This window comes from Chelonia mydas, chromosome 3 (assembly GCF_015237465.2).
Source record: "Chelonia mydas isolate rCheMyd1 chromosome 3, rCheMyd1.pri.v2, whole genome shotgun sequence".
NCBI lineage: Eukaryota > Metazoa > Chordata > Testudines > Cheloniidae > Chelonia > Chelonia mydas.
Window position 1 is genome coordinate 30,652,507 of NC_057851.1, and position 14,490 is coordinate 30,666,996.

At 35.7% G+C, this 14,490-nt stretch overlaps 1 protein-coding gene across 8 annotated transcripts in view; it reads left to right on the plus strand.

Moving 5' to 3' along the window:
* Positions 1-14,490, plus strand: part of KIDINS220 (kinase D interacting substrate 220) — a 175,061-nt gene that overhangs the window by 22,772 nt on the left and 137,799 nt on the right. For all 8 annotated transcript variants that reach the window (XM_043542283.1, XM_043542281.1, XM_037894114.2 and 5 more), the window contains 6 exons: positions 4,254-4,352; positions 6,306-6,404; positions 8,201-8,299; positions 9,145-9,246; positions 12,282-12,380; positions 14,211-14,408. In XM_043542283.1, coding sequence (XP_043398218.1) covers positions 4,254-4,352; positions 6,306-6,404; positions 8,201-8,299; positions 9,145-9,246; positions 12,282-12,380; positions 14,211-14,408 — 696 coding nt within the window. The remainder of the gene's footprint in view (positions 1-4,253; positions 4,353-6,305; positions 6,405-8,200; positions 8,300-9,144; positions 9,247-12,281; positions 12,381-14,210; positions 14,409-14,490) is intronic.

Sequence of the window (14,490 nt, forward strand, 5' to 3'; positions counted from 1 at the left end):
CACTCCAGGCTCTGCTCACTCACAGCCACCAGCATGAAAAGTCACACCCAGCTGAATACATGAATGCTCTCCCAGCCATCCATGAATAACATGCAGGGTGACATCTCCATATTTCCAGCCTTGCACCCAGAAATGTGTGTATTACACTGTTCAGTACCTTCCTGAACAGTGTAAGCTCATATATCGTCTGTCATTCCAACAATGGGAATGATTATGCACCAGCTTTTGTTATCTCAAGTAGAGGTTTACCAAACACTTCAATCAAACACACTAGTTTAGGTAAAACAATAAAGCAAGTTTATTAACTAGAGAGAGAGAAATTTTAAGTGATTACAAGTATGGATGTATATAAGTCAGTATTGGTTACGAAAGAAATAAAAAGGTAAACACACAAGCTAATTATTAAATTTTACCAAGGTAATAGGTTTAAAAGCAAAAGGTTTGTCTCACCATGAACTGCCATACATTTTGCTGGCTGTATCCCTTTTCAGCATGGGACCACTCCTCCCTTTGTTCAGTTCTTTGAGAGTTGTTGTTGTCATGAGAAGAGAGATGGAGAGAGGAGGCTAGGGGCAATTTCCCTCTCTTCTTATACTCCAACCCTTTGTTCTGGAAAAATCCTTGCTGGGTGTTGGAGGCAAGCAGTTCCATTATGTATGTGAGCTCCAAACTGTCCTTCAGGTGAATTGTAAATTCTTTGTTTATACCTCCCGCCTTGCTTGTGAATAACTGATTAAATAGGTAATGGCCCTTTAGCACTTTGCTGGTGTGCCAGTGTGTCTTTGTCTCTGAGAAATTGGTTTGTGGGTGTTACCCAGAATTACAACATATTCCAGTAACAATCATACAGTTAAATCTCCTACATTTTCACAGTGTTGTTATGCACATCTTAATAGGACAATTATATTCAACAGTTTGAGTTTTCAAATGATACCTCACAGGGCAAACTTTGTACAAAATATATCATAACCATATAAAAGTTGTGAACATGGGGTACAGGGTGTCATATGAGATATAGGGTATCACAGGCTGTCGAGATTTTGGCTACTAAATGCCTAAATCCCTTTTGAAAATGAGACATAGTCTCCTGAATCAGTTAGACGTTGCAACACTGAGTACAGAAATGCTTAAATAACTTTAAAAATCTGGGCTTAAATGACTTGCTCAAGGCCTTACAAGAAGTCTGTGACAGAATACGGAATTGAACCTGGATCATCTTATTCCTGGTCTAGCACCCTAATCACTAACCATTTCTCTCTCTCTTTTTAAGGGATCGAGTTTGATTTTGTCTAATTATAACATAGCAACAATGCTAAAGTACTGAGGATGCAACGCAGACAGTCAGCTATATTGTAGTTTTCTTAGGCAGTCCAGCGGATGCTTACAAAAATCATTTTTTCTTTGAGTTTTGTACATTTATGCTACTGTGATACTTTTGGTTTTGTATCTTTGTCACTTTATTAAGGGTTGAGAAACATGATTTGACTAATTGATTATTACAGAGTATTGGAACTTCTGAGAAGAGGCGATGGCTAGTGTTTAGCATAATAACTTCTTTCTTTGAGTCTTTTTCGTTTTACATTAAAAACATGGATTTCACAAACATTATTTTTTTAGCAAGCAGCATCAACATAGAAGCATGTCCTCTAGCATATGAATGTTTAGCATATCTGGCACATAAATACATTGCAATGCCAGCTACAAAAGTGCCATGTGAATGCCTGTTCTCACTTTCTGGTGACATAAGAAGTAGGTAGAATTATCTCCTGTAAATGTAAACAAACGTGTCTCTCTTAGCCTGGCTGAACAACAAGTAGAGTGGACTTGTAGGCTCTAGAGTTTTACATTGTTTTCTTATTGAGTTCAGTTATGTAACAAAATAAGAATCTGCATTTGTAAGTTGCACTTTCACAATAAAGAAAATGCACTACAGTACTTATATGAGGTGAATTGAAAAATACTATTTCTTTTGTTTATCATTTTTACAGTGCAAATATTTGTAATACATATAATATAAAGTGAGCACTGGCAACTTTGTACACTGTGTTGGAATTAAAATAAATATATTTAAAAATGTAGAAAAACATCCAAAATATTTAATAAATTTCAATTGGTATTCTATTGTTTAACAGCGTGACTAAACTGCGATTAATCGCGATTAATTTTTTTTAGTTAATCGTGTGAGTTAACTGCAATTAATCGACAGCCCTAAAAATATGTTTTTATTATTGAAAAATATTAATATAGCACCATACACTTACTTGGCATTTTACAGATATACAGTCATGTTTTCTTCCCAGAAGAACTTACAATTTATTACACTGTAAGATATGCCCTGTAGTGCAAAATGTACAACTGTGATAATTATTCATAGTGATACTATCTGGAAAAATCCAATTTAAGCTAATTTAAGGAAAATGCCTGTTACAGCAGAAATCTCTCCTGGATGAGTCAATGCATTTCCATCGTTCATCGTACCAAAAGCAGAAGAAAGGACCGATAATATATATTCCTTAATTAAGTAGTCAGCAGCAAGTGATTAGTAACCTTAACTAAAGCCACTGTAATCAGATAAGGTGATTCATCTTGTTAGTAGTTTACATTTTCAGGAAAAACATGGAGTTTTTATGGCACCTTAGAGACTAACAAATTTATTTGGGCATAAGCTTTTGTGGGCTAAAACCTACTTCATCAGATGCATAGAGTGAAAAACACAGTAGGCAGGTGTATATATATTACAGCACATGAACAGATGGGAGTTGCCTTACCAAGTGGGGGGGTCAGTGCTAACGATGCTAATTCAAACAGGGTGGATGTAGCCTATTCCCAACAGTTGACAGGAAGGGGTGAGTATCAATAGAGAGAAAATTACTTTTTGTAGTGACCAAGCCACCCCCAGTCTTTATTCAGGCCTAATTTGATGGTGTCAAGTTTGCAAATTAATTCCAGTTCTGCAGTTTTTTGTTGGAGTCTGTTTTTGAAGTTTTTTTTTGTTGAAGCATGGCAACTTTCAGGAAAGTTACTAATGTACTTCTTACAATGACACGGCTGTTGTAGGCAGGCATTCAGTGCATATTACTAAAACTGAGGGAATTTGGATGCTGTTCTTTGCATCTTTAAGGGAAGCAATGATCCATTCAGATGTAGGGTAACTTCTAGCTTGAAGATGGAGCAAGGTGGGAGGAGGGTAGGGAGAAATCCATCATCTCACAGTGGCCAGCTGTAGGCACTTTCAGACAAATTCTGTTATCTGCAAACTCACCATAACCTTGAGTTTATCAGATTCTCTCTCTCTCTCCCTTCCCCACTTTCCCCAAAGTCTATTCTTCCTCACAATCAGAAATTATTTTCTACGATGCCCTAATGGATTGTGGAGAAACCATCATACAGGAAAGCCCTTGTATGGACTCTTTCTCATAGCTAACGTGACTTATGGATTGAGAGAGGATGCAAAGGATGGTGTCTAACAGCAAGCAATGTTATCTGGGTTAGTTCTTTTGTTCCTTGTGCTGGGAGAGATACTTTTCTCCGAGAAGGCATCTCCGTAGAACGGAGTCAGCTTTGTATCAGGTTTTTTTTATTATCCCTGATGGCTTGATCATGCAAGATGCTAAATGCCTTCCAGTCTTGTTTGTTTCAGTGAGATGAGACCTTGCAGGATAAGATTAATAAACTCTAAGTTGCTCAGTTGTCTGGTACAATGACAAGCATATTGTCTGTGTTCAGAAAATAATACATGTGTAACTGAACTATGTTTTCTGGACTTCCAAAAGAAATTTCAGTGTGGACTTTTGGTGCTCTGCAGATTCCAATTCATTGGTTGGACTATGGTCTTTCTAACTGTATGGCTAAGCTTCTTCAAGCTGTGAGTAAGGAAGAAAAAACTCTGGACCTCCAGATGTGTTAGGTGGACAAATGAGTTGTGCACTGTTATGCTTTTAGTGTATTGCAATTATTTTCTAAAAGCCACTCTTTAAATATTTGAAACCACTTACTATACTATATGGACTACTATATGGACAGATTTAATATTGTGTTGCCATTTCTTTTTTCACCAACTTTTTTCGCATGTTTGAATATGTTAAGTTTTACCAGTGTTTCCCATATACTGAATCTAAGCATAAATTAAGTGAGCAGTACCTGAACTTCCTTTATAGATGATGGTACTTCACTGGTTGTTTATATAACTATGGGATTTTAAAGATGTATCAACTTGTCTAAGTAGTTCAGTTGTAACTATCATTTGATTACAGAATGGTCAAACCCCATTGATGTTGGCTGCTGAGCAAGGCAATTTAGAAATTGTCAAAGAATTGCTCAAGAAAGGAGCTAACTGCAACCTGGAAGATACAGTAAGTATTAGTGTCATTTTCTTTTTCCAGGATGGTTCCTTAACTAGCACTAATGTGTCTGGCCCTAAATTATCATGTAGTTCTGCTTCAGGTCTGTTAAGTGAAGCACCTTTGCGGCTGAGTTCAGATCAGTTATAATGGTAAAATAGTTAACACGTTTACCACTGTAACTGATCCACAAGGAAGCTCTCTTGACTAGGTAGGTGCTGGTTCCTTCTTTGTAGCAGCATAGAACAGCAGTGTATAGCTATTGGTCATGTAGCATCACAAAGCAGGCTGTGTCCTGGCATTTCCATATTTAAACTGAGGCCACTATGAAAGTTTGTGTATTTGGAAATACAGTACAGCTTTATTTTATGAGGTGTCTTTCATGGCTTATCTCAATTTTTTTTACAAAGCTGTAGTAAAGAATTATTACAGAATTACATAATAGCAGAGGGGAAAGAAATCACAAGGCATAGATGAGGAAGATTGCTTAGCTGAGTTTTGAAAAAAAAATGGAGAATGGATGAAGTAGAGAGATAAAAGGCAGCTAATTCAATATGGGAGGAGCAACACTGGAGAGAGCTCTTGCATCAGCAGTAGCAAGTTTGCATGGAAAGATCCAGAGATAAGTGCTAGATAAGCAGGGGACTTGAGGAGTGGCAAAAGAAACAGGCAGGGTGGAGGAAGATTTAAAGACAAGATGGGAAATTTTGAACTGAATCCTGAAATGAATGGAGAGGCAGATAGGTTTATTGATGATAGAAGTGATGTCATTCAGCTGCTTTAAACCTGTTAGAAGCTATGCAGAATACTGCTGCTAGTTTGAATTTGGGAGGCAATAGAGATGAGTAGCAATAGTTAAGGTGGAAGATAAATGGATATATTAATATTACATCAGAGGTGTGGAGCAGGGGCAGTTTTATACATAGCCAGTGTTGTGGGGTTGGTGACAGGAAGATTTTACAAATATAAATATGAGAGGAGAGAGTTCAGAGTCAAGTATGTTTTCAAGTTATAGACAAAGGAGAGGTGAATGGAAGATAGAGTTATATGGATTCTCCTTCCCTGCTGCTCATGAGAATGAAAACTCCTGAGACTTAGTTTACTTGTTTGAACAATCAGTGAAAGAGAACAGATGGATTTTGAACGCTAAGTACATTACAGTTCAAAACTATAAATGGAAAAAAGTGAAAGGTGGAGAAATGATGACCAAGAGGGAGAAGTTAGACAGACAGGTGTAGATGGCTGATGATGGAGCTTTGTGGAATTTGGGAAGAAGTGTCTTGGCACAGGAGAGAAACCACAACCATCAAAAGAGTTAAGTCTGAGGGAAATCAAGAGACACACATACCTATGTATAAAAAACGGGGAGTACTTGTGGCACCTTAGAGACTAACAAACCTGACACACACCTATGTATGTAGATTCTAGAAAGCTGAAATGTTTTAGCGTTGAAGGCTGCATTGAAGTGAAAAAGAACCATATATTTTTAACTACACAGAAGAGAGTAATTCCCATCCTTTGGTCATGGAAAAACTCAGAACTATAAACTTGTGATGGGGGAATCTCAACATGCTGGTTGTTAGTTTTGTTAGTTCTAGTAAGTATTGATACAGATTTGAGTTTAAGCCATCTTTATCCTCTTGGCTTATTAGTCAGTATGATGAAGGCTTCCATTTGAAAAAACAGACTTCACAGTTTGGAAATACATTAAATCTTGCATTATATTGAACACATACCCACAATTTCACAGTGGGTGTATATTGTCATTAGTTGAATAAATCAAGCACATTATAAACATGAATTTGTACTTTATACTAAAAATGATACTTGATAGCTCTAAGGGAACCACTGTACACTGGGACTAGTAGCTTCGTATGTAAAACCTTCATATTGTATCCTCTGTAAATATCACTGATTGAATTTTTAAAAAACCAACTACATCTTTCAACATTTTTCTTGTTGTAGGATAACTGGACAGCTCTTATTTCGGCAGCTAAAGAAGGATATGTAGACATTGTAGCAGAGTTATTTAACTGTAATGTAAATTTGGAGCACCGGGATATGGTATGAATTTTTTTCTAGTTTTAAAATGGAATAGTTATGCTAATAGGGACAAATATGGAGTTGATTTTCCAGCTATGCAAAACAGAATGAAGATCTTCTATTGTTTGTTGAGTACTTTAAAATGTAAAGAAGTTCTGCTTTAAAATGTTTGTCTAATGATAGAAAAGAACATACCTTTTCTGGGGTGGTTTTCTTTTTCTGTACATTAGAATTTCTTCTAGAGTTTAAACTAAAATACTGTAACTGTCTGTGAAATGTAAACTGTATTATGCTTGAGACTTTCTTGCATGCTGGAGGAATCTCAGGTCTTGAAAGTTTTAACCATTTTATTTAAACATATAAAATTAATTATATTTAATCTTTGCAAATGTAAACTAGGAAGAGGCAAAGTAACAAGCACTCCAATGGTTGATTTTGTTAGCTGGGTGAAGAATGCATCCTAAAGGATAAATTTAAATCACTCCAGCAAGTTCAGTATAGTTTAGGGGCTTGGTTATCTGGGCAATTGTATGTATAACTGATAGGATAGTCTCCTTATGTGGCATATGTTAGGGATAATTAATCTCATTAAATTGCAAAGTCCAACTCTTTAAATTCTTAGGATTCTGGGGATTTGATTTTGCTGGGGAAGGTAGCTAAAGAGAAAAATACTTTTTGTTGTTGTTTTTCTTCAGTAAAATAAATGTTAATATGGTGCTCTGGGTAGGGATAAAACCATTTAGAGTAACTCCTCACTTAACCTCCTAATTATGTTCTTGAAAAATGCAACTTTTAGCGAAACGATGTCAAGCGAATCCAATTTCTCCTTAAGAATTAATGTAAATAGGGGGAGTTAGGTTCCAGGGAATTTTTTTTCTCCAGACAAAAGACATTATATACATATACAGTATAAGTTTTAAATAATTTTAAACAAACAATTTAATACTGTACTCACCAATTATGATTTTGAAGCTTGGGGTCGGGGCGTTGGGGCTTGCCCGGTCCCTGGCTGAAATGCTGGGTGGACAGCGTGGGGTGCCCTGACCCACCTCCCCAGCAGGCGCACCGGGCGGGTGGAGTGGAGCAGGAGCCCTGGGAGGGTGGAACAGGACAAGCCCCCACACTCTTCCTGGCTGGAATGCCTGGCGGGCGGAGCGGGCAAGCCCCGGGCCCCGGCAGGAGCACCGTGCAGGCGGAGTGGGGGAGCCAAACAAGGTTATAAAGGAACATTGCAGGACTTTAAAGGAGTATGTTCTCTAATAGATCAGCAACCTAATAACGAAACAATGTAAACCAGTACAAGCTTAAGTGAGGAGCTACTGTATACTTTTCCTTTATGGAAACATGCACATTCAAGTGGCAAGCCATGCTCTTGAACTCCGTCTGTTTAGTTTTATAGAACAGTGAATTCAGATTTGTCCGTGAGTTTCCCAATAACTTTTATTCAACTGTAACATTGGCAGGTTTGTCCACTTTCATTTGAGAGCCATTATGGAAGCATCTTATTCAAACTAGATTCCGCAGTGCTTTTGTTTGAAGTCTGATTTTATCTGCGGCAAGTTTGATAAAATCATTTAGGAGAGCATTTTTCTTCCTCCTCCCCACCTCCTGCCCTAAGTTCTGTATGTTGCAGCAAAAAAAGTTTAATTTTAAATGTTACATGTTTGAATTTTTAGACTAGTTAGATGGCAACATTTGTCACTATTGCTTGTGATAGGCTCATAAACAGGAGTCTAAGAACAGGTGTGCAACAAAAAATGCATAAATATAGGTTTTAAATAAATCTCTCTAATATTTTTCTTTGTTGTGTTTGACAGGGAGGGTGGACAGCCCTAATGTGGGCATCATATAAAGGTTGTACTAAAGTAGCTGAGCTGCTTCTTGAGAAAGGAGCAAACCCAAACATCACTGGGCAGGTAAGGTTTGATCTTTGAGAAGAGAAATATTCCTCAAAAACCTGAATTGTGTAGTAGTAGTCTCTTGAGAAGAACTATGAGTTTTATACAAAATTTTATACTGCATTTCATGGCAATAAAGTGATAGTTTTATGATTTAGTGTCATTGGAGCAGATGATGTTAAAGATTTCAGTAAAGTTTACATCAGGAAGATATTAAGATAGTGACAGTAATTTCTATGTGTATTAAGCCATGTACAGTAGAAGGAGAATTCTATTCAGTTTTAATTACTTTATTTCTAGAAATCAATAATTGAATAAACATTTATATAATTAAGAGTAGTAACATCTCTTGTTTTAATTATTTCTCGGTAACTAACAAATAGTGTGGGTTGTAACTGTGTCATATATACAGATACTCCTGAGAAGACTAGTCATGATACTGATTTTTGGGGCTCTATTCTGTCTTCTGCATGTGTTGGCATTATTAGCTCCCATTGATGTTAGAAGGTGTATATGGTGTATATGTACGTGGTGTATACGTACGTAGTGCGTTTTATGTTCTGTTTGTCATTACAACTGTGTAAATAGTGAGCTATTAGGATATAATCTTTTTAAATCCTTGTTAAGAATAACTGTTTCCAAACAATACATGACTTTTCTACTACTGACTAATCCATTTAATTGGCAACAGTTACTGAAGTATGATCAATAGATAATTTTGTGTGTATTTCCTTTCATGTTTTATGAAGACTGAGGCCATTCTAATAGATATTAATGTATAAATAATGTATAAAACAAGTAGAGTTAAGAATATGTTTTTGTTTCCATGGCTTAGTTTTTATATTGTTGTTATCTGATCCAAGCAATATAGCGTTTATCCAATCATTTGGGCAGCAGGACGTGGCCACTCGGATATAGTACATCTGTTACTGCAACATGGAGCTAAAGTCAACTGCTCTGATAAAGTAAGCTATGATGTTTGTTTAGCATTTTTATATTATTACAGAATTGTTTGTACAGCCCAGGAAAGAGTGTTAAACGTCAAGGAAATTATCTAGCATATAATATCCAGAATTTCTCTTCATTAAACATTTCATTTATGCAAGAATTTCAAAATTTATACATTTTCTGACTAAAACATCTGTCACTGATTCTGAAAAATTTGACTAAATTACATTTTTTTGCTCACATGGTTAAAATCCCTGTGGTATGGACCAAGTCACTGGCTTGGCAAGTATCCTTTGCAAATCTTGCTTCATAGTATATAATAGTTTACAGTGAGTAATATACTAAATATAATATCAAAATATTGCAGTGAACACTGATTGCCTTAAATCATGTTTTTCTCCTTTTGCTTCTATAGCTTTTGGAAACAGTGCTAACCTGACTTGCATACATATATAATTCTGGTATCTAGAAGCCTGTGAGAAAGGAGTTAAAATTGCAAGCATTTAAAATGTGGTAACTTCATTTTGTGAAGTGTAGCTTTTTGACCAGTTAGCTGATCACTGTTCCATAGCAAATAGCTTCTGAAAACACAGCTTCAGATTAAATAAAAAAACACAGCTTCAGACTAAATAAATAAACTTAATAGGCCAGGTGAGAGAACACCACCTGCATCTTATTGCTTTCACAAATAAGTTTGATCACCTAATAAAGATGAGATCATAAAAAAACTTTAAAATAAATAATATTTATTTTTAAGGTTTAGTTGAAATATTCAGGAGAAATTGGATGACAAAATTATTTTTTTAATTCAAAGTTACTTCCTGGACGATTAAATATTCTTTGGATTTTTTTAAAAGTTCCTGTTCCAAGGCATGGGTCAGTGTGATAATGAAAATGCAGATTGATGACACTTAACCGAAGGAAGAAAATGGAAGTAAATTACTAAGTACTGAGTTTTGAAACAAACATTTCATTTCGTTTTCCATTTTGCAAACTGGAAGGTCATTTAAAAAAAAAAGAACTTAATATTTTAACTTTCTATATTGTTTTTCATTGTCCTGAATAACAATACAACATCAAAACATTGCTTGTTCTTTTAATCCCCGACTCTGTCTCATCTTAAGGGACATATTATTTATTAGGGAAGCTTACTTTTGAAATTTGGGTTGTTAATTTTAAGTCCTCGATGAGACTCTTAGAGTTACAGGAATAAAACCCTTTCCTCACACAAGCTCTTTACACTTCCATCTGTAAAAACTGACTCGGTTGCTAGTCAGTTTCCTTTTATAAACAGCTGCTATTAAGTGACCCCTTTGTGGTGCTCAGGATGTCTCTGTCTAAAAACAGATTGTATGGCTCTCCATAGAGTAAAATAATAATTTTTTAAAAATTGCATGTGTCTGAAAATACTCCTCAGATTGATCTTTCAAACAATCTTTTTCCCGATGAAATTAGTAGTCATTAATTATAGGATTTTATTCCTTGTATTAAGTAACTTTCAAAGAACAGCTGTACAGGATTTCCTACAATATATATCTTTATTTTTTAAATGTAAAAGCTGCCTTTCATGAAATCTTGATGCTTATACACACTGATTAATACAAAAATTAACCAAACACTGTTCTCAATCACAGGTTAAATTATTAATCTGAAAATAAATTCCCTTCCCTATCTGAACTGTAGTTTTCAACCAAACCCTTCATAAAATGCCTAAGAAATTAGATGCATGTTGAAGCATACTCTGAAATTTTGGGGCTAGGGTAGGGAGGAGGAATTGAGTTTGTCAAGGATCCCTCCAAAAAAAAAAAAAAAAAAGTCTTACCATAAGCGCTCTCTCTCTTATTTCAAAAGCAGAGGACTAAAAGGTCATTGCCTAAGCTTACCACACTAGCAGCAATATTACATGGGGAGGGAGGTGGTCTCTCAAATGGGAAAGACTGAAATCATTTAATCCCTTATCTAACAAATGCCTTAAACACATACTTAACTTTTAGCATGAGCATATTCCCATTGAAGTCAATGGGCCTACTATTCACATGATTTAAAGTAAAGCATATGCTTAGTTACTTTGTTGGACTGGGGCCTTGTGGTTTTGTAAATCAAATCCTGCACCTCAGAGTCCTTCGGAAACTAATACACAGCTCTTGCAGACTGTTGAGACCTTATTGAAACTTTGATGAATCCAGAATACTTGTTCAGTCCTCCATAGTCTTCTAACTTGAAATACTATAGGATCTTCAGTAACTGCCCTTATGCTTGCACTACATCTTCCCCTGATCCACCGAAAATACATCCATCACCACTTTGTGCACTTCCCTGTTTCTTTCCTGCCCCCGGTAAACCCCTTGTGCACTGCTTTATGTTTAAATTTCTTGACACTATAGCCCCAAATGCTTACATTGTGGGTCTTATCTTCCCCTATTCTGTCTTTCTACCAGTGATTTTAGCATCACTAAAAAGAAAAGGAGTACTTGTGGCACCTTAGAGACTAACCAGTTTATTTGAGCATGAGCTTTCGTGAGCTACAGCTCACTTCATCGGATGCATAGCATATCGATATGCTATGCATCCGATGAAGTGAGCTGTAGCTCACGAAAGCTCATGCTCAAATAAACTGGTTAGTCTCTAAGGTGCCACAAGTACTCCTTTTCTTTTTACGAATACAGACTAACACGGCTGTTACTCTGAAACCTGTCAATTTAGCATCACTGTGCTGTTAATTCCTTCTCCAGCTCTCACCTCCATGAATTTTCACATGTTGCCTCCTATCCAGGGAATAACCCAGTATGCTAAGATACCAGTGTCTTCTCAAAACTTTTCCCTAAAACTCCACTCCTATGATATGCATCTGTTGCGATTATGAGGGGTGTATCTTTTTTTTTATACTGTAAAATAATTGGGGAAGGCAAGGCCTGTCTTTATTTTTGTGTATTTTATAGTGCCGAGCACACTCTGCTAGACAGTATAGGACACTAGTCCATTCTTGACATTAAATACAGTAACTCAATTTGAAGAACATATTAATAAATTTTGTGATTGATTTTGTTTATAGTATGGAACCACACCATTGATTTGGGCTGCTAGGAAGGGTCATTTGGAATGTGTGAAATACTTGCTGCAGATGGGTGCTGATGTTGATCAAGAAGGGGCTGTAAGTAACTAATTTTGTTTTCCATGGTAAGATGTGTCCACATCTCTTGTTTCTAGCATAAACAGATTGACCTTTCTGGTGTGCAAAAATAAAACAAAGCAATGAAGAAAAAGCAATTTATTGGCCTTGATCTGTGTGCAGGTTATTTTTTAAGATCTAATCAAAAAGACATACAAGAAATCAAACTATCAGAGAGCTTTTTATGACTATGGATTTTGTACTCTCAGCTGTGACATTGCTATATAATTTTTTAAATGATGAATTTTAAATTTAACAGATACATTACAGAAGTAGTGGAAAATAGTGGCACACATTTAATTTCTTTGGATTTATACAATGAAAAGGAACATCTGTGCTATGTTTTAAGAGTCACAACTTAATAGATTGTCAGTTGCTATTTTTAGAGATTTAACTGCTGTGTCAAAGCTCAATGATAGGCAGAATCTTGGTAGGCCAAGCACCTATCACATGTTGCTATTTGAATAATAAATCATATATAAAAGTTGCTGTGGCTCTTCATGTTTTCCAGATAATATGTTTAAAACTTATTGCTTTAATTGCCTGTTTTGTCTTATAACTGAAAGGCTGTTTTTATTTTAAAATAGTTATTGAACAGTGTTCGATATTTGAATTGAAAATAATGTAATTAGTTCATTTAGAAAGGTGACCTCTCTGCATAAAATGTTCAATAAAAATTCCATAAGAACACACAGTACTTACATTAAATACATACGGCAGCAGTCTTTGTCATCTTTAGTCCTGCAAAGGAAACATGCAGGCAAACCCCTACACCTGAGCAGTTCTCTTTACAGGATTGGGGCCTAATGTGATAGAATAAGCTGACAGTTCCCAAGAATTCATGTAAATGAATTGCATCCTGAATTCAGAAACAATGTTGTGCTTTGATGAAGACAAATGTTGAGTTTGAGTGTAGTAGTGCACTTTCTCAGTATACACTGTATGTTGATGCATGGGTACTGAAATAATAGTCAAGCCCTAAACTAGTAAAACAGGAATTCTATTTGGCGTCACAACACATGGATTTTTGATGAAAATGAATATTTAAATTGCTCTAATTATACAGGTTAAAGTGGGTGCTGCGAATAACCCCTACAAAAAAACAAAAAAAGTTACCCCCCCCCCCCCAAAATGTTTCAGCATTCGTCTTATAATTTAAACATTTCATATCACTCACATTTAAATTGTGATATTCTTACTCTGAAAAGTACTTCAAATACTCTTTAAATAATCCTACTGAAATTAGTGAGACTGCTCAAGAAGAAACATACTACTTAATGTAAGGGTATTAGTCTAGTTGCTGGTGAAAACTTTGCTATCTCATTAGCATTTCATTCTAGATAACTCTTCAGATGGTTGGAGGAGGGACAGTGGAGGGTAATATTCTCACTTCAAAGTGTGCAATAAAAAAACAGTTTGTTCTGGGGTAAACAAATAAAAAAAGTGGTTCTAATTTATTTTTCTGAAGTGGAATTGGCATATTTAGTGCACTGATATGATTTTCATAATAATGCAGAAAGATTGTACAGTTCATATTTTTTTCAGAAGTTATGACAAATTGCTTTAGGATTTCACACTTGCATTTAGAAAGCTCTTTGAGATAGTGCCTGTTTATTTTTAAACTTTATAAAGTACATACTGCCATATATGGTACATTTAATAAATATCTGTGCTAACATTTGAATGCTCGAGAAAGTATTTGATACTTTCATGAGAAATCTTTCATTCTTCTTTAGATAGCTTGCAGTGTTCAGGTATTGTAATTATTTGTATTTCTTATTTAGGGTGTAATAATTTCTTCTTTTTTTTCAGAACTCTATGACTGCACTTATTGTGGCAGTAAAAGGTGGTTACACTGACTCAGTAAAGGAAATTCTGAAAAGGAACCCAAATGTAAATTTAACAGATAAAGATGGAAATACAGCTTTGATGATTGCATCGAAGGAAGGGCATACTGAAATTGTTCAGGATCTACTTGATGCAGGAACTTATGTGAACATTCCTGATAGGGTTAGTAAGTGCTCTGATGATAAACTTGGTGTCAAACATATGCCTGATATATTAGCCTGCATAACTTTATATAGTGTATAGT